Source organism: Equus quagga, chromosome 16 (genome assembly GCF_021613505.1).
Source record: "Equus quagga isolate Etosha38 chromosome 16, UCLA_HA_Equagga_1.0, whole genome shotgun sequence".
In the NCBI taxonomy this organism is placed as follows: domain Eukaryota; kingdom Metazoa; phylum Chordata; class Mammalia; order Perissodactyla; family Equidae; genus Equus; species Equus quagga.
This window is the reverse complement of record NC_060282.1, coordinates 20,463,969-20,491,354: the sequence shown is the minus strand read 5'-3', so window position 1 is coordinate 20,491,354 and position 27,386 is coordinate 20,463,969. Positions and strand designations below refer to the sequence as shown.

The following is a 27,386-nucleotide window of genomic DNA, read 5'->3' as shown; positions in this document are numbered from 1 at the left end:
TAAGCAGAGGACAGGGTGCTGAGAGCGATAGCTTGGACTTCCTTCTCATCAGTAGGCACTCCAGAGTGTTTGCTGAAGCTTCAGTCCCTAAATCACTTTAGTTCCACATTTTTCCATTCTCTTATCTCTATTCTTTGGGGCTGAGATTGGCGGATCTTTTTCCTCTCTAGTTCGACATGTTCCATAGAAGCTTCTTAGTCATGAGTAGAAACCTTGAGTATAGCAGAGAAATCATGGTCGGGAAGCAGAATGAGTAAGAGCTTGGAGTATGATTTACATCTTTCCTTTGGGGAAGAGGTCAGAGGAAAACCATCATCTGCTTCGTTGGTTTGATAACTGCTATGTTTTCCTCTTATCTCTGATTCACAATTCGTTCTTGGTCTTCAGTATGTAAAGCTGCCAAGGCAGACCTGGTGTTTATGGTGGATGGATCCTGGAGCATTGGAGATGAAAATTTCAATAAGATCATTAACTTTCTGTATAGCACTGTTGGAGCCCTGAACAAGATTGGTGCAGATGGAACTCAGGTAAGGCTAACTTATCAATTGTTCATTCATTCTGTGCATCAAAAAATTATCCCAAGCTGTTATTATGGCTACTTGTCATGGGATATGGGTAAAGAACTATAATGATCGGATCCAAGCCCAGATGAAAGGATAGACAAGTCTGGGTTGAGAAGCAGCTTACTGATACCTCATAGGGCTTGAGAAGACGTAATCCATAAAAACCATTGAGTTCAGCAGACTAAGAAAGGGTTAGAATGGCCATGTCAGCAGATGTTTCTTTTATATACTCAGATAGAGTATCTCCTTTAAGGATACACCCAATAGTTTTCCTGTCCTCAAGGACATTAAAATCTTGAAAGAGAGAGATTATGATCACAAATTACTATAGAACAAGTAGACCATAAAACTAATTTATTCATTCAACAAATATTTATTGGGGATTTATTGTGGTCCGTTACGGTGCTGTCATAATGGATATGATAATGTCCTTAATTTCATGGTTGTTTATATTCTTAAATGCAGAGAGAGGAGGAAGATGACAGACATATAAACAAGCAAACAAATAAATTCACAATGTAGGGATGTGAGCTATGAAAACAAAGTGATGTGATTTAAATTCACTGAAGCTTATTTTAAATTGTGTGGTCAACAAAGCCCTCTTTGAGGAGGTGGCTTTTGAACTGAGATGTGAATGATGCAGAGAAGATCTGAGCGTAGAATTTCCAGACAGGGGAAGTTGTAAGTGCAAAGGGCCTAAGGTGAAAATGAATTTTGAGGCAATGCTAAAACTTGTGGCTAGAATATAGTGGATGAGTGTGTGAGTGGGAGGAGAAGACGTGGAAGAAGTAGGCAAAGCCCGATCATCTTGAGCCTTGTGAACTCATGGAAGGAGTTGGGTGTCATCATAAATGCAATGGGACACCACTGGAAAGTTTTAAGGAGAGAAGATCTGATGTGCTTTTGTAAAAAAATCATTCTGACTGCTTTGTGGAGCAGGAATACTAAGAAGGGTAAGAGTTGAAGTCGAGAAACTAGTTAGGATGCTGTTCTCGAGGTCCAGCATAGAGATGATAGAGGCCTGGGCCAGGGTGGTAGCAATGAGGTGTGCTGAAATGCACAGATTTGGAATATATTTTAGAGGAACAGTTGAGAAAATTTGGATGTACCATAACAGAAGAGTAGATGAAGTGCTGAGGTATTTCAGGGAGGAAGAAATTTGTTTTGAATAAAGGAATCAGGGGAGTTTTCCTAAAGATGGTGACAACTGCAATAGACCTTGATAAACTGGTAGCAGTTGAAGGCTCACAAAATCAAAGACAGTACTCTGAAGATGCTATGTTTACTCCCTCCATCATAGTTCTGAAAAATAAACCTAAAACAATAAATTAAAAATGGCCCCAAAGTTCCACCGGAATGAATGCAGATTGTAGGAAATGAAGCCAGGAAAGTTGTATTGTAGTGGTTAAGAACACAGATTTTGAAGTAGAATACACCTAGCTTCAACTGTCGGTTCTGCCAATGACGTCTCTTGTGATCTTGTGCAAGTTACTTGACTTTATGTGCCTCGGTTTCCTCGCCTGTGGAATGGTGGAATAGTAGTAGTTACTTCATAGTTTTGCCTCATGATGAATCTCTGAAAAGAATGTAACTCTGATTCTCTGACCTTTGTCAAGTTACAAAGCCTAGGCTGCCATTTTTCCATCAATCCAAGGAGATGGCAAAAGGCCTACGTGCTTTAGAGAGAGATTTTTAAAATAAACTACTTCCTGAAAAGTGCTTAGAGAAAAAATGCTGTTGACTGTGTCGTCAGATTTAGTATATGACTTGTGTGAAATTTTAAACTCAGGAAATTGAGGACTGAGTTAAAAGAGAAATTAAGATGGTAGGTGTAATCGTGCTATTGTGTGGGCTATCTGGCCTGGAGGAAGTCCACATACATGTAAAAACAAATATACCTTCTCTCTCCAGGTTGCAATCGTTCAGTTCACCGACGACCCCAGAACAGAATTTAAACTGGATGCTTACAAAAACAAAGAGACTCTTCTTGATGCAATTAAACATATTTCATACAAAGGAGGGAATACAAAAACAGGTAAGGCTAAAAAAAAGCCCAGTTAAGACCCAAAGTAATTAATTATTGGTAATTACTGAAATGATTTTTATGAAGCATAGTAATACAGATTTTTAATATTTTTCATTGATTTAAGAACTTTGTTCCTACCCTTCTTTCCCAAGAAAAACAAAAATGGGAGGTATTTCTATTTTTAACTTTTTGAGAAATCTCATACTGTTTCCATAGTGACTGCAGCAGTTTGCACTCCTACCAGCAGTATATGAGGGTTCCCTTTTCTCCACATCTTCTCTGACACCTGTTATTTCTTGTCTTTTTTTTTTTTTAGATTTTATTTTTTCCTTTTTCTCCCCAAAGCCCCCCAGTACATAGTTGTATATTCTTCGTTGTGGGTTCTTCTAGTTGTGGCATGTGGGACGCTGCCTCAGCATGGTTTGATGAGCAGTGCCATGTCCGCGCCCAGGATTCGGACCAACGAAACACTGGGCCGCCTGCAGCGGAGTGCGCGAACTTAACCACTCGGCCACGGGGCCAGCCCCTCTTGTCTTTTTAATAATAAAGCTATTCTGAGATGTATGAAGTCATGTCTCATTGTAGTTTTGATTTGTATTGCCTAATAATTAGCGATGTGGTTACTAGAGGGGAAGGGGGTGAGGGGAGGGTGAAAGGGGGTAAATGGGCACGTATGTATGGTGACAAATAAAAACTAGACTATTGGTGGTGAACACGCAGTCTATACAGAAGCTGAAATATAGTAATGTACACATGGAACTATTCAATGTTATTGACCAATATGACCTCAGTAAAATAATTTTTTTAAAAACACCAGGAAAAAAATGAGAGGGAATACAATTGAACCATTACCTTCCTTTGTTTCAGGAAAAGCAATTAAGCATGTCCGAGATACCTTGTTCACTGAAGAGTCAGGTACCAGAAGGGGCATCCCAAAGGTCATCGTGGTTATAACTGATGGAAGATCACAAGATGATGTGAACAAAATCTCCAAGGAGATGCAGTCTGATGGTAAGTTTTACATAGATAAAAAATAGCGGCTACCAATAATAACGTTAGCATTGTTGTTTTCTGAACACAAATTTATAGGCTACATCAGCATGACTTAAACGTCTGCAAATTTTTCTTTATATTAACTGGACAATGTGATTTTAAAAATACTTTGCAGGTTACAAATCTATTATTTTGCTGTGTTTTCTCTAATCCTTTTATTACATACAGGATGGCTGTATGAGAAACTCCAGCAATAAGGGGAATACTATGAAAACAACCATTATAAAGGGCCAGGGAGGGAACCTGATCACAGACACCCTCAGCCTCCTCATCTGTGAAAAGGAAATTCTCATAGGACTGTTGTGAAGATTACATTCTATAAGATATGCCTGGCAAAGCGTAGTTTAATATTTACTTACCAAGCATTGAATCATGACCCACCTCGGGCTGCTAAGCCTATTAATACTTATCTCAGTTTCTACATCTGAAAAAAAACAAATAGATAAAGTTTCTCTGTTTCAACTACACTTCATCCCATAAATCTTAAAATAATTATTAAAAATAGGCAGATGTAAAGACGTTACTCAAATGGCAACCATTTTATCTCAAGCACTAATTGGGGCCTTGACCTTCTTGAGTTTCCTTAAAATGGAAAATTTTTTTTAGGGGATGATGGAATAACTATCATATAAATATGTGCATGCAGAATTCTGACGAACTATAAAGACTAAATTATCCACCCCCACTAGCTCTCGTTAATAAACATATTTTAAACATTTGGACATGTCTTATATTGCGTTGTTTGTATTTTGTGCAGTTTGAGTACTCAGACATCTGTTCCCCCGTTCTCCTACAGGATACAGCATTTTTGCTGTTGGTGTGGCTGATGCAGATTACTCGGAGTTGGTTAGCATTGGCAGCAAGCCCAGCGCCCGCCATGTCTTCTTTGTTGATGACTTTGACGCCTTTAAGAAAATTGAAGATGAGTTGATTACTTTTGTCTGTGAAACTGCATCAGCAAGTTAGTTCTTTGGAATTTGTACTTACTCATGTTGCTTAAAGGCTGAAATATTAATACTGATTAAATAGTGAGTCCCAGCTTGATCTGAGGAAAGAGTATTGACTTGCAGAGCTGTTTGTTAAGCAGACGTTAAGTTTTATGGTTTTAAGTGTGGAAGTAAACCTCTCCTCTCCCTAGTTTAGAGTTTTAGGTGGATAAAGACTTTCCCTAATGAGAGGAGAGTCTCTGTTTCAAACAACTCTGCTTCAGTAGTTGTAGCAAGTAGTTTTCAAAAATGTATTAAGACTACTCTTCAGGGTAAGACATTAGAAGTGAGACCTCTCCCAACAAGTGCTCTCAAGTGACCGCCATAGATTTTAATAGACCCAGGAGAGGAGAAGGAAGCTGTGGTCCTTTGGTTTTAATAGACGTAAGAGCATTTGAATCTTTAGGAATCCACTGAAGACCATAGCCACATCTGCTTTGGATCCCCTCCACACCTGACTTCCGGAAAGATTACGTTAGCTTCCTGCTCTCAGGACAGGGAAAGAATATGTTTGGAAAATCTCTAAATTAGGATTTTGTATTGTGTGTTTTGTTTTCCAGCCTGCCCACTGGTGCACAAAGATGGCACTGATATTGCAGGTATGCATTATCACAATTTTTCCAGATACAAATATATTAAATAACTCCCATTTGGGGGTCAGATTTTCTTTTTTAATCATTAATAAACCAATCTTGAAATTTAAAATCCAGAAGTGGCTGTTTATTCTTTTTCTCTATCTCTTTGGTTTTTTTAGGATTTAAGATGATGGAATTGTTTGGTTTGGTTGAAAAGGATTTTTCGTCGGTGCAAGGAGTTTCCATGGAGCCTGGTACCTTCAATGTTTATCCCTGTTACCGCCTTCATACAGATGCCCTGGTTTCCCAGCCAACCAAGTATGTTCCCATTGCAAGATATTAAAGCCAATCATTTGTTTATTATATCTCAATGTGAAAATGATGTCAACTTGAAATATGCTGTAATAGTTCCTGATAGGATTTTCCATGACTTTTAGAGAAGGTGATGTTTAGATTTCTTTGTTCGAAAGCATCACAGTCACACATAATGCTGGTTGAACTTTAATATCTGTCTGAACTGAGAAAATGTATAAAGATCATTGATGCTTACGGAGCACTACTGTTTGACAGGCATTGTTCTAAAGGCTTCTGTATATTAACTCACTCAAACCTCCGAACAACTCTACGAAGTAGATTCAATTCTTATCTCAATTTTATAAATAATGAAACTGAAGCACAAAGAAGCTGAATGACTTGAGTAAGGTCACTTAGTTTAAGTGACAATGCTGGGATTTGCACCTGGCCATCAGGCCCCAGAGCCGACACCCTGACCCACTTCATGCTAGTTCCATGAATTTTTATCTTGGGTTTTTATCTTTGAGAAGTCACCCAGCAGCTCTACAGACTTGAAGAGTATTTTCAGGTTTATGTCAAAATCACATGATCTAGTTGCTTTATAGTCTGTGAGGCACCTAGGGATTCCTGGGGCCTTTTGCAGCAATTCTGCAGGCTCTGGAGGTACTTGAGATTACAGGTTAGGAATTCCTGGTTTCAGGGGGCATCTCTCAAGCTGTCATGTGCTGCTTTACATCCTAAATCAACATTTGTTTTTGTCTCAAAGTGCCTTCAGTATTTTAATGTGAAATATTTTCAGTGTCCAAATTTTGATGTAGTGTGCACATGTATGTGAAAAAGTGGGAGAGATCATAATAGAGTATTAACTTCATCCATCCAATTACAAACAAGTTGCTTTTCTGTCTTCTTCCAAAATATTATTTATTAAATTCTAACCTATTACAGTACTATCCAAATTATTTTATTGTGCTTCATTTTGGGGAATATTATTTGAAATAAGTAGAACTCTTTTAATAATTTAAAATATTTGTTGTTATAGGTATAGCTTCATTTTCTAAAAAACTGTTGTAAATGTCTTTGATCTACAGAATATATGTGGTTTTAAATAAAACCAACATCCGACGTTACCTTTTGGCAGGTTTTTTTACAGTGTCTAGTGATGAATATTAAAATGGGCATTTAAAAAATCATTCCTGGATGTCTAGCAAAAATGAGAATTGCCAAAGGGAAATCCTCTACTACTCTGCTGAAATTGCTCATTCGATCAGCAATGCCCTCCACCTTGCCAAGTCCAAACATTAGTTCCCAGTCCGTATCTTACGCAGCCTAGCTCCTTGATCTCCTTGTTTTCTGTGCGTGTACCTGCTCCCTAGTGATCTTTTCAGTATCGTAGTGTTAAGCACCGTCTTTATGTCAAGGTCTCCTAAATTTATATTTCCAGTCCAGACCTATTTCCCAAAAGTTAGATCTGCATATCCAATTGCTGACTGGACATCTCTCCTTGGATATCTAATGGACGTTTCAAACTTCATATTTCAGTACCACATCCCTGATCTTCCTTCCAGAACCAGCTTCACCTCACCTTTCCCATCTCAATTAATGAAAACAACATCTAACTAATTTCTCAGGCAAAAATCCTGGTTCCTCTTTTTCTCTCAAGCTCCTCATCCAATTTATCAAGGAATCCTATTGTTATGCCTTCTCACCACCCTCTCTGCCATGGCCATGATATGGGCCACCATCGTCTCTTTCCTAGGTAATTGCAGTAGCCTCCTAATTGGTCTTCCTGCTGCTCTCCTTGCCTTCTTAGAGTCTGTTCTCTAAGTTGCAGTCAGAATCATTCTTTTGAAATGTAAATCACATCATGACACTCCAAAATCTGCCAGTGATTCCCCACTCCCCTTGGAGTGAAAGTCAAAGCTCTTCAATGGCCTTATCTGGGTCCCTATTAGCTCTTTGACTTTACCTTCTGTCTCATTCAGCCTGTTCTCCAAACACACCAGGCACACCCCACTTTGGTGTCTTTGCACTGGCTGGATGTCTTTGTTACCTTTGAGTTTTTCTTCAAATGCAACCTTTTCAGTGAACCTGTCCTCCAACGTAAGCTTCTCAGTGAGCCTCCTGAGTGATGCCAGTGCTGATGACTTTGATTAAAATTGCAGGAGAATCCACTCCAGCATTCCCAATCCTCATCATGCTGCTCCATTTTTTTTGGTTTTCTGTGGTACTTATTATCTTCTAACATACTGTATAATCCACCCTGCTGGAATTTAAGTGCCTGTACAAGGATATTTACCAGTTTTATTCATTGATGCATCTTAAATGCCTATTACAATGTCTAGCATACAGTAGGCACTCAAAAAATATTTGTTGAATGAATGAAAGAATTATTATGTAAATAAGTAAATGAATGAAATGTTTTTATCCAGGCAAGTCAAACTTTCATTTTCAAATCCATGCTAAATTCCCACATACTCACAAATTTATCTATTTAGTTAATAACTCTTGTGGGTCTCCTATATATGTAGAGGGTTATATTTGTTGCATGAGGAGAAAATTTGAAAGCATGTAAGTGATCCGCTTAATTGTTAGAAAGATGAGATGCTGTAGCAGGTTGGGTTCCCCAGAAAGCAGATCCAGAGGTGGAGAGTGGTGTGCAGGGAGGTTGATGAGGATGTGCTCTTGTGGAGGGGAATGGAAGGAAGTAGGACAGGGCACAGGAGAATAGTCTAGCTGTGAAGCAGTCTCAATAAAAACCTCAGCCGACCCACACACGGGCGTTCTGAAAATAGATCTATCTCCATTGGAACGAGAGGCTCTGGTCCTTATATCCTCTCAAAGACTAGTCATTGGAAAGAGGTGCCATAAAAAAGTTGACCTGACCTTGGGGGAGGCCTCTTTCTTCAGCTGAGGCAAGTCCTGAAGGTAGTTGGTATCTGAGCACTGTCTACAGACATCAACACAACAGCAGGAGTAATGTATTCTTAATTCTTGAAGGCAGACCTGGATGGTGCATCAGAGCATGAAGCACATACGGAAATGCAGCTAACTGCAAGGTGTGGTTTCTAGAAGGTGACAATGCCTTAAATTTTGCTAAAGGACTATAAATACATGTTATCTGTAATACTAAGACTTTTGAAACTACTTTAAATGTTCACTCAGAAGTGACCAGTTAGATAAATTACGGAACAGCTAAACAAGAAAAGATTGTGTAGACATTAAATATCATGCTTTTAAAAATATTTAAGGAAGTATTAAATGTGTAGTAAATAGGGCTAGGAAAAGAAAGGTGCAAAATTATATAAATTGGACAAATACTTACAGATATTTTTTAAAAAACTAGAAGGAAATGCCCCACACCGAAACAGTGATCACGTCTATATGGGATTAATGGTGATCTGTTATTTTTTTCTTTTCTGTTTTGCCAAATCTTGTATAATGAAGGTGTGTTTGCTTTTATAATCAGATAAATAACATTTTGAGGGGGAATGCAAGAAAATATTGTTTTCTTTTCATTTTCAGGTATTTGCATCCAGAAGGATTACCCTCTGACTACACCATCAGTTTTCTATTCCGGATTCTTCCTGACACTCCGGAGGAGCCATTTGCCATTTGGGAGATTTTAAATAAAAATTCTGACCCATTGGTTGGAGTCATTTTAGATAGTAAGTATATTTATTTATATAATATTTACACACACATGTATGAGTAATATAGGTGGCATGCCATCTTGCCTATTTTGTGTATCTTGTAGAGAAACTCACTTATCCTAAGCTGCAAGTAAATACCGACAGTGAACTATCTAGCAATTGGTTCATTCATTTATTTATCCACTCATTGTTTCAACAAATTTTTGTTTGTGTGAGGAAGATTGGCCCTGAGCTAACGTGTGTTGCCAATCTTCCTCTTTTTGCTTGAGGAATACTGTTGCTGAGCTGACATCTGTGCCAATGTTCCTCTACTTTATGTGGGATACTACCACAGCATGGCTTGACGAGTCGTGCTAGGTCTGCAGCCCGGATCTGAACCTGTGACCCCTGGGCCGCTGAAGTGGAGTGTGTGAGCTTAACCATCATGCCACCAGGCCAGCCCCACAAATATTTTTTGAGTTCCTGCTGTGTGCCAGCACTTGACTCTGGGATTCAGTAGTGAGCAAGATGGAGCGAGATAATTACTAAGATAGTGAAGACTGCAGGAAGAGCAATTTTCCTGGTAGGGGAGGAGGGGCAGTAGGAGGGGTGGGACCAGAAGTCATTTTTTGCATATGGATTTGATAAGTGTAGATGCCTCTTTTGGGTTCCTGGACCCAATTCCAACATGTATGTTCAAGTAAGGCTTCCCATACAACACCAAGCAATTCTCAGACACCAGCAGAGTGTCTGAAAATTCAATTCAATTCTGACTGACCCAGGCTGTTACCTGTGCTTCTGACCAATTGGCTACAAATTGGAGGTTCCAACGACCCCCTCCAACTCAGGATGCAGATCATGTGTCCAGGTTGTTACCTGTACCTTTGATTGACTGGCTATGGTCAGAGGTTCCCGTAACCTCCTCCTCAGTTCAATTAATTTTTTAGGGTGGCTCACAGAACTCAGAGAAATATTTTACTTACTAGATTGTCAGTTTATTATAAAAGGATATAACCTAGGAACAGCCAGATAGAAGAGATGCACAAGGCAAAGTATCTGGGAAGGGATGCAGAGCCTTGGGCCCAGAGCTTCCATGCCTTTTCCAGGCACATCACTGTCCCTAATCTCCATGTGTTCACCAACCCGGAAACTCTGAACCCCATCCTTTTGTGTTTTTATGGAGGCTCCATGATATAGACATGATTGGTTAACTCATTGGCCATTGGCAATTGAACTTGATTTCCAGTCCCTCACCATTCCCTGAAGGTTTGGGGGAGGGGTTGGGACTGAAAGTTCCGACCTTCTAATCACATGATTTGTTCTCCTGGCAGCCACCCCTCCATCCTTAGGTTACATAAGGGCTTTCTAAAAGTCGCCTCATTAACATAACAAAAGACACCTTTATTGCTCTTATCACAGAAAATTCTGAGGGTTTTAGAAGCTGTGAGCCAGGAACCATGGATGAAGACCAAATATATATTAGAAATATATTTTGGTCGTCTGAATGGCCAAATATATATTTATTATAAATCACCAAAGTGCAATGCTTATTTCACATCCTAGAAAAAAATGTGAGATTGGCAGCAGCATATTTTGGTAAAAATTCGGGAATGAAGATATAAATTTGGAAGTTGTACATGTGTGGTATCTATAAGCCATGATACTGGGTGAGATCATCTAGAGAGCGAGTCTAGAAGGAGCAAAGAATAGATGTGAAGACTTGGGAAATTCCACTGTTTGGAGTTTAGAAAGTTGAGGAGGAACCAGTAAAGGGAGCTTCTTAAACTCATGCTCTTGTGTGTCACATATGACGATCACTTAAGAGAATCATCAAGGTTTTGGTTAGTATCTCTGACTTTTCTAAATATGTTTTTACTTTAGGATTCCAATCAAGCTAGGAGCCAAAATTTGGTGGCTATTGTTAGGTGCTAACTCAGACATTTGGGTAAGGAAAGTATTGTAGGCTTATTTCCAACTAGTGTTCGTGAAAGGACTTTTCAGTACATGGAAATGAATCAACAACTAAATATGACACTATGAGCCCATTTTGCATTGATATTGAAACTAAGGAAAAGCTGTAGATTAAAGGAGTGTAAGTAACTAACTCCATATACACCCAGGACTTGAAAACAAAGAAGTCTCTCAAAATGCTTAAGACTAGCTTTTTCCTTTTCAAAGTCAAGTGAAGAATTAAATTGTAATCTAGGGAATAAATTAGGGAGAAAAATGTTCCTATTTTTTGTAATAAAATATTCCTTTTGTAATAAAATATTCTAAACATGAAGTACTCAAGATTAGAAAGGTTGTGTTTGTTTCTTCATTCATAATAAAAGGCGTATTGGACTATCACTGTTTTGGGGTGGTGTAAGTTGCTTGTCCTGGGAAAGTTGGTTGCTCCAGTGGGTTAATATGGCAAAGAGTCTAGTTTCTATTTCTTGAGATTTGATTAACTTCATTCTCCCTTTTTGTCTGCCTCTACTCCCAGTTTCAGACAACCATCTCTCAAGAGGGTGATGGGGATGAGAACACAGGCAAGGAAGTACAGAGAAAGATATATGTAGGAGTCCTTGCCTTTCCATCATCACCACATGGTTTAATGAGTTAATCTGGCCAACTGAAAGCCTGGGGCAACCCAAGGACCACAGATGCTTTCCTTACTTACTCATCACTTCATTCTAAACTCAGACTCAAAACAATGCATGCATTATTTTCAGTCTTGAGTTGAATTTTAGAAAAATTATTTACCCATTTTAATTCTTTCTAAAATGTTTTTATTTTTCTTCATTTGATTAGATGGTGGGAAAACCCTAACATATTTCAACTATGACTACAGTGGGGATTTTCAGACTGCTACTTTTGAAGGACCTGAAGTTAGGAAAATTTTCTATGGAAGCTTTCATAAGGTGAGTATGGCTTGGATACATATATTCTTTATTCTATTTGCTATGGGCAAAGCAGCAGAAAGATATAAAAAGAAAATTCCACAAGCTTTGGATCTCAAATTGCACCTGAAGTAAGGATTACCTGTGGAGCTTGTTAACAATGGCCAGAGATTCTGATTTGGTTGTTCTGAGAGGGGACCTTGAAATGTGCATTTTAAGGAAGTACCCTGGGAGATATTGATAGAAGTGGTCCAGGTTCCCACTTTGAGGAACAATACAGTAGAGGGTACTGTATTATCAAACGGACAGTTATCAATTCACTACATTATGTGTAATGTAGAAAAAGGATTGCTGGTCAACCTGGCCACCAATGGAGATGAAAGCACACTTAGCCGAATCATGTTACAATGTGAAGATAGATTGCACTGATATTTTATTATATATGAGGACAACCCATCAGTGTGATCATAAAATTTACCCCGAGGAAGAATTTTGTAAAATCTGACTTTAGTTGTTCTTATTTTTACCTGGCACTTGTGAACTCTGTCCTTTGACATTTCACATTTCTGAAAGTCTTAGTTTTGGTGATTGCTAGAGTAGACACGCTTCTTTCCAATATTCACTGTTTCCTTTATGTTTGGCGGATAACCCCACTGACCTCTGGGCTGTTAAGGAATGCAACACCAAGATTGCAGGAGAGCAGAGCATTTACCAGGTGGTCCTGCAAAAAGTCTTACCTCTTAACCAAGCCCTCCTCACCCCTTTAGAGGAGGGAAGGGACGTTGCACTGTAGTCTTCATCTTGGCTTCTGTCTCCTGACCCAGAACATGTCAAATCCATCTGACTTACACAACTTTGCTACTTCCTGGGGTTTTAAATACCATAACTACCTAAGAAAAATTATCTAACAAAATTTGTACTCTTTCCTGCATAAGAAAAGTTGCATAAAAATGTTACTTTTTCTGATTTAAAAGCACTGTACTACTGGAAGTACAAGGTATCTTACAAACACATAAACACATGCAGGTGGAAATTTATTAATTTGTGGTTCAAAATGATCCGTTAGCAGCTCTTTGGGGTTATTGTCATTTATTCCCCAAGTTCCTCTTGACGCAGTTCTTTTCTTGATTAGGCAGTGTCTATTGCAAAGTAGTCAAGAAAAATTGGAGGGGAGATGAAAAGCAAGTGGGATATCATGCGTGTTAAAAAAATTTGCCACCTGAGCCTGTGCTATAGGCATGAACTTGTAATTCTCATTTGAAAGAATCCTTTGTGAGCCTTAGGTAAACCTTAAGCTTTACTTGTCTTTACCTTTGAGAAGAATTCAAAGACATATAAGTCAGGTGCATTAAAAATAGGTTGCAAATTTATAAGCCTTCAAGTTTTTTAAAATTATATGAAGAAAGACCTTTCTCTACTTTGCAAAGTGTTAAAGTAGCCAAACAACAAAACAAACAAAAAAGAAAAGCTTATCATGTAACAAACTACTTCATTAATAGATATATTAATGGAAAATCTTGATGCAAATTCAATCGGTAGAGATCGAATTTGATTTGTTCATAGACTTATATATTATAACTGAATAAACACTTTACCTTAATTTATTGTTGATTTTTAGTTGGCTTTATTTTTTTACACTTTGAGTTTGAAGCGTGGCCCCATGGTCTCTTTCAAAAAGTTAACATTATATAAAGGAATCCTTAAAAGCAACCAAAGAAGCAAAATATTTTTGAAAACTTTGCAATGTCTCATTTTGTACAGCAAAAGTTTTTTTTTAAAAAAAAACCATATGAATAATTTCCCTACAAGCTCACAGTTCCTAAATCATGAATATTATATGCTAAGTTGTCTACCACCCAGTATGAAAATTTCTCTAATTTAATGATGAAAAGTGTTGCAAGGTGCAAAAACACACAAGAGTCAAATTATACCCTTCTAAATGATCATAAAAGAAATGTTAATAGGAAACAAGTAATGTGGGGGATTTACTCCAGCACTATTTCTCCAGATAAGTAATGGTTAACTCCTTTTTGAAGGAAAGAGAATTCTCTAGAGCCTCCACTGTTGACTTAAATTATTTTTTATCATGATATAACTTAAATAAAACATGAAATAAAAATTGGTATAAATCCTTATGCTTTCAGTTCCTATGCAATAATGAAACAAAAATAAATGAAGATTAAATAAAACCAGTAAAGTTAAAAGTAACACTATTTTAATATGAAAGATGACATTATTTCAGTGATGTTCAACCTCTGCTCACAATACAAATACAGTCCTAGCAGCTGGAACCGTGTGTCTTATAACCATGAACACTGCCTAATATTTTTTCTCTTTGAACTACCATGATACCTTCCATTATGCAGCTATTTGTAACTTTTGGCTTTTACTTGATGTGAAATCATTATTTGCCTATTAATTTCACTCTTTTAGCTCACTAAACAAGTAATCTGCTGCAAACAGGTAGTACTCATGAGGCAAGCGCCATCATAAACTGAAATGCATATATAAGCACTGAAATTTCATGGCAGAACTGGCTTACAAAGCAATTCATTGAGCATATATTTAGTTTGTGTGTGTGTGTGTGTGTGTGTGTGTATAAGAGTGGCTCTGAGCTAACATCTGCTGCCAATCTTCCTCTTTTTGCTTGAGGATGATTGTCGCTGAGCTAAAATCTGTGCCAATCTTCCTCTATTTTATGTGGGATGCTGCCACAGCATGGCTGGATGCACAGTGCTAGGTCCATGCCCGGGACCTGAACCTGTGAACCCTGGGCCACCAAAGCTGAGTGTGTGAACTTAACCACTACTCCACCAGGCCAGCCCCTACTTTTGACTGTTACGTACATGATAAGATAAATTTTTACGACTCCTCACAAAGAATGTGTAGACTCCTGAATATATTACCATGGACCTTAAGATTCTAGAGATTTCAGTTTCAGAAAACCACATACATCAAGCCAAAGGGCTTTATTTCATTTGGACCTGAAGTGACCAGAAAGCCTTCCTCCTTGCCCTTCAGATTCTAGATCTCCTCTCCTCACCCTAAATTAAACAAATGTTATCAAAGTGAGGTTTGCCAACTACTGGTAGTACCTGAGATATTGCTGGTAAATCAGCATTTTTTAGTTTTAATGTTTTCATGTTTATTTTAATGTGCATTCAGAAAGGCACAACTAGTACAACAATTCTGTGATGTCGAAATGTTGCTGCTTTAGAGGAAGGCTAGATTTTAAAAAGTGAATCCTTTCAAAATCATTTTTAAAAAGTATTAACTAAATAAAAATAGAGATAATACCTGAATGTTGGACAATCATGCAGATGGTAAAAATAGAACCTTTTTCCTCTAGCAAAATACATAGTGACAGAATCCCTTCTCTTTCATATTTTTAGTGATGAATCATGCAATTATGTAAAATTGGTTGCTATTTCTTCTTGTTTCTTACCTCCTAAAACATCTTTACTTTTACCCAGCTGCACATTATTGTCAACAAGACTTTGGCCAAAGTGGTTATTGACTGCAAGCAAGTGGGTGAGAAGGCAATAAATGCGTCAGCTAATATCACGTCAGATGGTGTGGAAGTCCTAGGGAGAATGGTTAGATCAAGAGGACCAAATGGAAACTCTGCACCAGTAAGTGAATGAACAAATGAAGCTGTGTTATTGTTATAGAAAAAAAAAATATTTTAAAATATAATTATCTATTTTCCAGGGGCAAAGTCTGGTAAAAGGATGGATGGACGGATGGATAAATAGATAACACCCTCTTTAAATGAACTAAAACATACATTCAAAGCTCTTGGGAGTATGCTTCTGCTATATTATAATGAGAATGCTCCAGGAATTGGGCTAGTTTGTTGTCTAAATTCATTTTAAAATTCAAATAGTAAAATATTCATCACATGGTTGTGACATAAATAGTTTGTTCGTGAGAATCCAAACTGTAAATGAAAGTCATTTATATAAGCAAATAGAAATCCAGGCAAAATATGTGATTGTTATATATGGGAAATTGACATAAGCCTCTCATGTGGGTTAGATCTGAATATTCTAAAATGAGGTTTTTGCTATTGTTGAGAAGTTTACCCTTTAATCATTAATAGTTATTTAAGTAACAAATCATCTAAGATAATATATTTTTCATCATCCAATATGGAATGTAAGACTGGGAGACTTCCAATTGGCAAAGAAACCACATTCCCTTCACTGACTACCCACAAAAAAGAACAGTATACACAAGCTTTTGTTTTAACACCATGTGTTCACAGCTAATTAGCAGCATTCTCTAATTTGAGCCCTTCTATAATTAGAACCAATTAGCCTGGAGGGTACTTTATCTTGTAAACAATTCCAACTCTTCTAATCTACACTTCTCTACTATGTGACAGAAAAATCAAGTTAATTATGAATCACTGTTACTGTCTTGCACTTTCACAGCTCTGGAGAACTAGCCAGCTATATGGAACTTTAGAAAGACTTGGTGGTTCCCAAAGTCTTTTTAAGCTGAAGATTGCTTTGCACAAATGAAATCTTCTAGAATGTCAAATAAATAAATAAGATTAAAACAGAGCCACGCTGATTGATGCGAGAGGGGACATGGGGTAGCAGGTGTCTACACCCACCAATGGTCCCTAAGGGAGCTTCAAGGAGCAGAGGTCAATTCCACTATTCTCTCATACCTTGTTCACTTTATACACCAGTGAAGAGTCCCTGAGTGGTGAAGTGATTACTTTAGGACACTGCTATTTCATGGCATTTCTCTTTGTGGTCACAATAGAAGTGAAATCTTTGTGTTCGTAGGAGGACATTGGTGCTTTCACACCTTGGTGGATGTGTGCTAATTAATTGAACACTTTAAAAGTATCTTTAAAAGTGCTTTTGTCTCTACTTTGCTTTAGAGAAGTATGGATTAGATGTTTGGAAAGAGAGAATATTCTAAAAGCTGAGGAAGTCTCCCTGTTTTTCAGGAACGGTAACAGACTTTTAAGAATCTTTATATGATATTGAGGTGTTGTCTCCTCTTAATGTGTAGTATTTCATGCTGATTTAGAAATGCACCATCTTCTGTTCATGAAAGATACTTTTGTGATAGTACACTCCAGAATTATAAGACTCGAGAATTAGCAAAATAGTCATATCTTGTACGGATAAATGGATGTATATAGACGGATGCTTGGATGGATGAATGAATAGACTCTAATTTAAGAAAGAGAAACAATTTTAGGTGTATGAGATTCTGGGCCCAAATCACTTCTTCTTCTTCTTTTTTTTTTATTTTAGAAATAATGCATATCAAATCCCTGCCACTTAGTAGGCATTTAATGAAGTGCAGCTATTACTATTGAAGGACGTCAATAATACCTTCTCCATCTCACCTTTTCTAAACCTCTAGTACTTGGTTAACACTTGATTATTTGTAGTCATATATTATTTTCACGCTCTTTCATATATCTACATTTGACCTCTCCAGCCAGAGTATAAATCTCTCGAAATAGAAACCATGTCATGGTCTTCATTTGCATCCACTCTCTTCTAACCCACATCACAGTATCTAATGAAATATGAACAGAGTAAGTTCTCAAGAAACATTGAGAGAAATTAAAGAGAACGTCATCTATTTGAATTGTATCCTGTCTTTTCTTGAAATGTTGTTTTGCATATATTATTTTCCACGTGTGGATTGACAACAGTCCAGTAATATATATCATACCCTCTCCTAATTATAATTTGTATCTTACATTTACAGTTTTGATTACAATTACAATGATTTTATTTCAAATTGCACTCTATGTAATAATTTTACTCGAAATATATGACCAATTAAATATCAAAGAATTTATTTCCGAAAGCAAAAATGCCTGTAGATTTTAGGCCTACCGGCGATAAATCTTTACTTTTTAGCCATGGAAGAAAAGCAATTAAACAGAGCACCCTCTGTGGTAACTTCCAACCAGTAGTAGACAAAGGGGAATTTATAGAAGTCAATTTAAAGAGTTCTTTGTAAGACTAGGAGGAAAATAGTTACGGCTTTTGTTAGAATCTAGAAGTCTACAAAGGATTACTAAATAGATTTTCAGTCTGCCCACTTATGGAAGAATTTGATTATGTTGAAATGGATGGTATTAGATTAGATCTCAAGAATGTGATTGGAAACTCACTTGCTTTTTGGGTTATTACTTGTTTCAGTGCAAAGCAAGAGAAAAGCTTCCATATTCAGCTTTCAATTTAGAAATCACAGATTGCTAATTTAATCTTGATATACATCTGTACTCCAATACCCAGCAAAAGGGAATGTATAATGTGCAAGTGTGGAATTATTCCAGGAGGAATAATTATCATATGAGACAGACTGACTAGTAGTTTATAGGTCAGCATTCCTGACAAATTCAGCAATGATTTGAGAAATGCCAGAGGATGGAAAAACTAAATATTCAGTCTTTAAAGAAAATACATTCTTTTTAAACCAAAGTTGAGTGGAGGAGAGATTAATGAATTTAGAGATACAGTAACTACTGTATTGAAATTACTAGTGAGTAATGAAAACAACTGTGTTCAGCAATGCAAGATTTTACAGGCAGCGGAAGTCCCTAGTGGGACTAAATTCATAATCAGGCTTAACTCAGCCGTCAAAACACATGTGGGAAGAAACTTAACAACTGTGCTTCTCCTCTCTAATCTTCTTTCTCCTAAGAAGTTTATTCTACTTTTTCTGATACCTAACAAAATTATAATGCTGCCAATCAGAGATGATTCTAGAAAAATTTTTAGCTCTTGCGTAGAATCGTGTTTCTTAGGGTCTTTCTTCCTTCCACCTTTTCAAATCTAACACATAGAATTATCCAATTGACATTTGTTTAGCCCTCTGCTGTGTAAATAAAGACAAATACAAGTTGTGTTATGAAGTTTTTTACAATTTCATTTTCTGAGTTAAAGCTTCTATGTAGGAATCAACAGTAGGCTAGTCAATGATCCTATAGAAACAAGTGTTTTCAGATTGCAGGAGAATGTATTTTTGCGTGACTTATATCTTTTAATCCTTAAAATGATAATAGTAGCTAGTATTTATTGCATGCCTAATGTATGCACTTTTCTGAGATTATTTCATTTAATCTTCCAATAACCCTAGGAAGAGAGACATTATCTCCACTTTGTGGATGCAGAAACTGAGATTTGACGAAGCTAGAGAGAGATCCCTTTTCAAAGTGAGGAAAGTGAGATATGAGACTGTATCTCATAAGTTTACCTGCCTCCCGTTCTAAGCTGTCTTCCACTGGGAGAGACTGATTATCACACAGCTTAAGGCAGAGCAGGGAGTCTGGCCTGAACCAGTCACCATATGCCCTGTCTGTTCACTGACAAGTTCAAAGACTCATCATTATTTGAATTATGACCTTGAAAGTAAATGTGATCAAAATATTCCCCTAAAGTGTGTCAAACATTCTAATTACTACCAATGAGTACAATAGCTGTCAATTTTCATTTCCTAAATTAATTAGTGCTCTTATGGTTTTCCTTAAATTCAACAAATTGAGGACAAGTAAAAATATTATGTTCAATAGCTGACAAATGGTATATGCTTAATACATCTTAGTTTTGAGGTAGAGCCAATAAAAGTTAAACACCAAATTAAAAGCAGAAGGTGGGCTGGGTCCCCAGTAACCTGCCTCTGCTATTCTCGTGCAATGTAAAGCTCTCTAAATATTTGCGTAAGTTCAGGTGCAGCTTGACTTCAAATTATCGTCTTAGGTTATGCTAGAAAGAAACATGATAAAATCTGGTATTGAGTGAAAAGTGGATCTGGGGGTGCGTTTTAGTTCCTTTTCACACATCACAGTGACTCAACTACTGAGAAATATTTTAATCTTATATTCACGCTAACATTTGACCCCAAATGACTTGCCTTTTGTGCTAGACCCAGAAAAAAATGCCCAATAATGGAAAACAAGCATTTGTAATTGGCTAAGTATTCCCTTGAAAGAGATTGTAACAAGTGAAAGTAGGAAATTAGGCGTCTTTTTCTCTCCTTTTTTCTTTTTTTTTAGTATAGATATATTTTTCATAATGTTCAGTTAGTTAAAACGGACAAAAGTTACAGCAGTAAAAAGGGGCTGCCTCTTGGCATTAGTTTCTTGAGATATGATTTATTTTTAACCACATTGTCTCGGATTTACAGGCACTTGAATATAAGATCTTTCAACATACCGTCTCTGTACTGTTTCCTACATAATAGGCACAAATATGTGTGTCATCGCTTTTGGAATAAAGCCAGAGGGCTCTTTTTTTTTAATCAATCCCCAGAAATGTGCCTTGGGAAAGAAGTCCCTAAATAAAGGCTGAGGAATCCAAACTATTATGGATGCAAAACAATTATGAATAAATTTGTTGTGCTCACACAAAAAAAGGCTGCTGACCTCATCCAACTTGAGAAAGAAAAGACAGCCCACGAGGAGCATTCCTCAAATGATCGTATCGGTTTCATTCAGCGCTTAGTAGGCATTCGACCCCTGAATAAACAAGACAAGCTCGTAAGAATCCTAATAACTCAGTAGGGCAGAAGAAGTTTAGCCAAAGGTTTGTGTGTAGACGTTATGCTGTCATAGGTGATTAGCTGGTGAACATTTATTTGAAAAACTTATAGAAAGTCTAGTGTATACTGGGGCTAGTGAAAGAGCTGTGCTTTAAATAAATCTTTCCATTCATTAAAATGTTTTTACACTGGGAACTCTATTCAGAAATGGAAAATTTCTTAATGGATGAATGACTTACAGATTTAATTGACTCTATCTAATGCCGTCATAATGGGACCCATTTAATAAATGTCCCCAGACAAATGGCTTTGTAGGGTTAGGCTGGAATATCTGGATTGTAAACGTTACATCAAAGATCTGTTCACTGCAAAATGAGCCACAAGAAAATGAGGTGTGATGTTCACATCCCAAGTAGAACTCGGCTTTCAGCATGTGCTAAAATTACTCGGGGTCTTTCATCCTAGGTCCTAATCTACAGAATGGGGTTCACATTACTATTATCATACCTCACAGTGGTGACCTGAGGATTAAATGCTATAGACGAAATCTTTAGGATAGGGCCTGGCACCTAGTAGGTTTGCAACAAATATTTGCTGCTATTGTTGTTGTGATTTGCTAAAATGTTTCTCAACCAAAACATTAAACAGATATCATTATTGTGGAAACAAGCTATTGTTCTATTTCTATCCTCAATACTGTATCACTTTCATTTTGATTTTACTCTTTTCGCCTTTGTATTATATACTCCTACACCTTCAAGAATTCAATTATGAAAGAACTGTACATGTTACACTCAAATGATATTTATTCTCCATAATACCCATCTTCTAGGCACTGTTCTCAATATTTCCCTATATATATATTTTTGTTTGTTTGTTTGAGGAAGATTAGCCCTGAGCTAACATCTGCTGCCAATCCTCCTCTTTTTGCTGAGGAAGACTGGCCCTGAGCTCATATCCGTGCCCATCTTCCTCTACTTTATATGTGGGACGCCTACCACACACAACATGGCTTGCCAGGTGGTGCCATGTCCACATCTGGGATTCGAACCGGCGAACCCCCGGCTGCCAAAGTGGAACGTGCGCACTTAACCGCTGCACCACAGGGCCGGCCCCAATATTTCCCTATATTAACTCATTTTATTGTTATAGCTCTTATTATTACACTAGTAAATAGCTACTATTGAAAAGCTACTATTATTATACTAATTTTACAGATTAGGAAACTTGAGACTCCAACACATTAAATAATTTGTTCCTAACGACTTAGCTTGTGAGTGAAGGATTCAAGGATTCCACTCAGACCATCTGGCTCTTTAAAAATGTTTTAATTTTAAAAACCTAATTTTTTAATGATCGTAATTTTGTTGTGTGGTTGTCCTACCCAGACTCAGATACCATACCCTTTGGGAAACAAACTTTTTTAATCTAGAAAAAAAAGACAGTGAGCCATGCACCTATTTCTTCAAACAACTCAATAATTGTGTCTAGCAACAAGAAGACATGATGCCTTGACTCATGGATCTGCTTTCAAAATTTAAGGGTTATTTGCAAATAATTTTGCAAAACTCACTTGGGGAAGGATGTTTGCAGCAAGGCACGTTCTTCTTGAGTATAACAAGAGAAAGCCTGACTTGATTCTCTTTCTGTCAGAGAGGGCAGGCTTCTGTGATGCTGCATGCATTGCTAGTGAACTATTTCAGCAGGACTAGCTGCTTGGGCATTCTCCTTTTCATCAAGGGGACCCTTGATGGGGGCAAGCAGTATTCCTTAGGAGAAAATAAAGCACCAAGAGTTTCTAGCTCTTGCTGAAAACACCACTTGCTTAAGGAAGGTTGCAGATTTAAAATGAAAAGAACTTCCTCCTTCTCCCAGCTCTGTAATTCATGACACTTTTAATATTTGAAAATAATATAGGAAGAAATATAATATTAGAAATGATTGGGTCATGAAGCCAGTGTTAGCCCTTAATCTGTTGTAATGATGTTTCTGTATATTTCAAAATGTGCATTGAGTTATCGCCAACATACATGAGTAGAAGAAGACTATCTAAATATTTATAGCATGATCAATGGCTTAAATAAAAATACACTTGGCACACATTCTCCCAATACCGTATGTGAATTTGTCATGACATTTAGCACATTGTAAACAGTATTCACGTGCCTGTCTCTCACTCCTTGTAAGATCTTTGATGGCAGGATTCTGGTTTTGTTCATTTTGTGTCCTAAAGGTCTAGAGAGTATCTGGCTTGCATTATGCAGTAAAGAAAAATTTGCTGAATGTGTGCATAAATGATTGAAGTCAGAATTAATTCAATAAACATCATGATACCTACTACATGCCACATAATATGATGGAGACACACAGATGAATAAGTGGTTCTCTGTCCCTTGAAGCGCTCACAGTCTAAGGAGGAGATAATAGAAATAACTGTGTGGTGGGGGATGTGCTATGAAAGAGACATATGGAGTGTTGCGGGATTACAGAAGACGTTGGAGTAAGTCTGATGGGCTGTGCAGGGAAGATTTCAACAGAGGAGCTAAGTAAGCTTCTTTAGGCAGAGATGGGAGGGGGAGGTTGTGATAAATAAGGGAGTTTGGATGGTGGATGTAGTAACTAGAGATAAAGACGTAAATCACTGTATGTTTTTAGGAACAAGATTAGTTTGATATTGTTGGAACGACTTTTTTATTTATGTACTGTAATTTTGTGTTATGAATATATTGGTGTTCTCTTATGTGATACATAAAATGAAATCTTTTAATTATAAACACAATGTATCTATACATCTTTTATTGAAGGACAGTTTTCTCTTTGAATTGCAGTTCCAGCTACAGATGTTTGATATCGTTTGTTCCACATCATGGGCCAATGAAGACAAATGCTGTGAACTGCCAGCCCTGGTAAGAATTCTTCTTTCATTATTTGTGGCTGTTCTTTATTGAAATTTTCTGGAGTTATATTTAATTTTCTCTGAAAATGGAATGCTGTTTTGCAAAATTCATATCAGAGATAATTCATTGTGATGATAATGAAAATTAGAAACAGGTTAAGAAGGAGATGTGTCTGAAATCAGCAGGACACACCAACATATATGGTGGGAACTGTAGAACTCCAGGGCATGCTGTGGTTCAGATGCCTCCAAATTTCCTGGTTCATGAAGCCTTTAGTGTTGCAATAATTTTTTTCATGGCACCCTTCAGCCAAAAGGAATACCTAATAATTCCATATATAAAGCAATTAGGTCCAAACATCTTAATAAGTATTTATGTCCTAACAACTCAGTAGCCCTGTGAAAAAAGAATAAACATAGATTGAAAGAGAAAATGACATTTTAATTTTATTCTTAAATAACCACAATTACTTACTAATGGCATGTGTGCATGCCTATTGGGAATACCCAGTTTCTCCTATCTTGGAATCTGATTGGACATCATCATCCTCACTTCTTTTTCCACTATGATGTTTCCCATGGTGCTTGCTTTCCATCGCAGCAACTGCCAAAAAGCAGATTTGCAAATCGATGACATCATCAAAAGAAGTATTTTAAAATCTAATGTTGAAACTGTGAGCTACCTTGAGTTATTTATTCATACAAAGTCCAATGGGTGCCAAATATTGCTGTTTCTCTTTTTAAAACATTCACAGTGCCCCTGTGAGTTTGTTATGTGCCCCAGGGCATCTTGGCACACAGTTTTTGAATCATAGTCATAATCTATATAACTTATGCAATGCTACTAGAAAACCAAACTTTTCCTGGCTATTAATACCAAGTCTGATTCATGGGGGTATCCCTGTATATATAACAAATAGGTTCTTATCTTAGGATCCTTAGGACCAGTGAGCTGAAGTGGATGACAGTAGTCATGTCTTCATAATTAGACCTGGAGAATGGGCATGGAGAAACCTTCATAAGGTCTAAGAGATTTGCTTTTTGAAGATCGTACCCCAGATCACATCATCTATTGCAGGCAGTAAATTCATGGTGACTCTATTTGAGAAGGAAATAACTTACTCTTTCTTCATCAAAATAAATTTCAAAGTAAACTCTGGTGAGGAATCAAATGAGTGACACTGTGATGTTATGCTGAAGTGCAGGTGGATTGGAAATAGGAAGGGGAAACACTCAGAATCCTGTGCTGTATCAAGCAAAAGGTGATCATTGCTCCTAGGAAGGACCCAGACCTTCTCAGAGATTTTCTTTTCATTCCTGTCACTGAAAATGTGTAAATTCCATGATAGGAAGACATGAATGGAGACACAGCCGACATCAATGGCCAAACCATTATTGAGTCTCTGGTCACAGAAGACCTACTGTCAGCCTTATTTGGGGGTCTTTCAGGGTACTGAAGTTTGAATTTCACTCTAGCTGCCCAGATATCAGGCCAGATATGTTAGCGGGGAAGTTTCCTGTAATGAGCTGAAAGCTTTGACTATTGTCCAACATTTAGAGAAAAGCACGTGCAGTAGCTTACAGGCCCTTTGCTCAGCATTTTTGCAGTTTCTTTTGTGAATATTTTAGACACTGAGATTATTTTCAACTTGATAATTTAATTATCATCTGTGCTCCATCTGCTCTAATCTTACTTTCCCCCAAAGTCTTAAATAAAGAAGCTCATTTTCTCTCTATCCTAAGGGACCGATGAACTCTATGAAGTTCTACAGTCTCTCATCCCAGGGCAGACTTCTTTTTGGCTCCTGCTCTGAATATGGTATTCGCAGATTGCTCACTAGCTGTTAGCGGGTACTCTGCTTTCCTCTACACCCAGCAACTCATTCAGATATATGCAGCCTGACATTCATAATCTATCTTGTAGTGTCACATGACAACAGAATTCCCCAAGAGAAGAAAAATGACCTCCTATCCCAAAGCTTTAGATTGATGCTGTGATGTTTCTTTTATTTTCAGCCACAGAATGTGAGCAGTAGTTAAAATTGCTACAGGAAATTAATGATGTCTTCAAGCACTGCTTTTATTTTGTTTTGTTTGCTTTATTATAGATGAGATTGTTTCGATCGACTTTTCCAGTGTTTTCGTTTATCGTTTGAAATGGAAAAAATATAGTAACACAAAGAAAGTTTTCAGGACCTTTAGTTCATAGAGTACCACTACTTCACCTGAATTAAGTAGTACCCAGGATTCCTTTGCAGCCACTTCTGCCTTACTTTCTTAACCTATATTCCCAAGCTGGTTTTATCAAAGTCCTTTGGTAATGATTATTATCAATGGCTCACTAGACACCCATTCATTTTTCTTTAAAGAAAAGATTTTGTGGTCAGGAAAGAACAATCTCTTCCTTTCTTGACTAATACTCACTTAAATTTTTTTTTTAAATGTCTTAAATCAAAGTGTTTTCTTTAAGTCCATAAAGCCATTTGTATAGACTATCTTATTAAGAGTTATGCTATTTTTTTTCTCCCCAGAGGGACGAGGAGACCTGCCCAGAGCTTCCACATTCCTGCTCCTGTTCTGAAATCAGTAAAGGGCCTCTGGGACCAGCAGGCCCACCAGTAAGTCTTGCCTAGTCCGGGCTTAAATGTTCTTTAATAATATTTATAGCTATCCCTTGTTGCTTGTCTAATATGTGCTCACCGCTGTGCTAAATACTTACTCGCTTAACCCTGTGAGCAAACTGAAGCACAGAGATGTTAAGTAACTTGCCTAAAGAACACAGCTTGGAGGAGCTGCTCTTCAAATCCAGGTCTCCGTGACTCCTAGAGATGGTGCTCTTAACCACTATGCCATACTAGCTCTCATATTCAAAATCTTGCCTTTAAACTCCTGAGGTTTATCTTCAGTGTGACTGTTTCAAACACTAGACTTCTACTTGCACCTGTAAGATTTGCACACCCTCCCTTTGCCCATTCTGTATCAAAATTTACATGTGAAGGGAGGATTTCGAATTCACCAGGAAAAGTACCCCATCTGAGCATGAAGTTCTCCACTACTGACTGGAACTTCCTAGAGAAAAGAAGAGAGAGAGAGAGGAAGGAAGGGAGGGAGGGAGAGAGAGAGGAAGGGAAGGTGGAAGAGAAAGAAAACGTTTTTGTAAAATATAAAATGTATATAATTGCACTATCTGGTTCTTTGAATTTACCATGATAAATCCTCTTTAACAGGTTTAAATGCTCATTTTTATGTCTAACCTGCTAAACTGGGGTTATTAGTGTTCCTTTAAGGTAAATATGATATAGCTGGTCTGTGGTTAGAAAATGGCGAATATATCAAGGCAGAAAGGCAAAGAAAACAGGGAGAAGATGCAGGAGCAAATAAAGAAATCCACACTTTGCAAGAGGAATATTCTGATGCCCAACTGGTCCTTGCACGTTGGCTTTCCAGAGGCAGCCAGGCCCAGTCAGCACGCGTGCAGTAGCTTACCCACGCTGACAGCTGGCTTGCAATGTCAAAGTTCACTCCAGGTTGGCCCTACCAACGTGATTTTTCGTCATTTCACATTTCCTGATCTGAACAAAAAAGTGAACCTGCTGCATGTATCTGAAATATGTCCCAGCAGTTTCTCCTTTATCTTTGGCACATAGAACATTCTTTAAGCTCTGTATATAGAACCCAAATACTTTTTCTTTTTCTTTTTTATTTTAACAAGACTCTTTATCCTAAAGGAGCAGATGTAGAGTAATGGTAAAAGCATTAAATTTAAATAGTTAGACTAGGCACGTCCTGGAACGACTGTGTGAACCTCCACGTCCTCATATGTAAAATAGCACCCACCCCTGTGACTAGCATTGTGAGAAACACATGACATAATATGTATAAAAGTATTCTGTGCATTATAAAACTTCATTCAAATGTAAGGAGTTGCCTTTAGTGTAATTGGGGAATTGAAAACA

At 37.4% G+C, this 27,386-nt stretch overlaps 1 protein-coding gene across 2 annotated transcripts in view; it reads left to right on the top strand.

Annotated features, from left to right (window-relative positions):
* COL14A1 (collagen type XIV alpha 1 chain) overlaps positions 1-27,386 on the top strand; it is a 218,234-nt gene that overhangs the window by 127,200 nt on the left and 63,648 nt on the right. For both annotated transcript variants that reach the window (XM_046641998.1, XM_046641999.1), the window contains exons 26-36: positions 388-527; positions 2,475-2,598; positions 3,457-3,600; positions 4,439-4,603; positions 5,189-5,227; positions 5,383-5,521; positions 9,020-9,162; positions 11,920-12,029; positions 15,482-15,640; positions 23,363-23,440; positions 25,962-26,048. In XM_046641998.1, the coding sequence (XP_046497954.1) occupies positions 388-527; positions 2,475-2,598; positions 3,457-3,600; positions 4,439-4,603; positions 5,189-5,227; positions 5,383-5,521; positions 9,020-9,162; positions 11,920-12,029; positions 15,482-15,640; positions 23,363-23,440; positions 25,962-26,048 (1,328 nt within the window). The remainder of the gene's footprint in view (positions 1-387; positions 528-2,474; positions 2,599-3,456; positions 3,601-4,438; positions 4,604-5,188; positions 5,228-5,382; positions 5,522-9,019; positions 9,163-11,919; positions 12,030-15,481; positions 15,641-23,362; positions 23,441-25,961; positions 26,049-27,386) is intronic.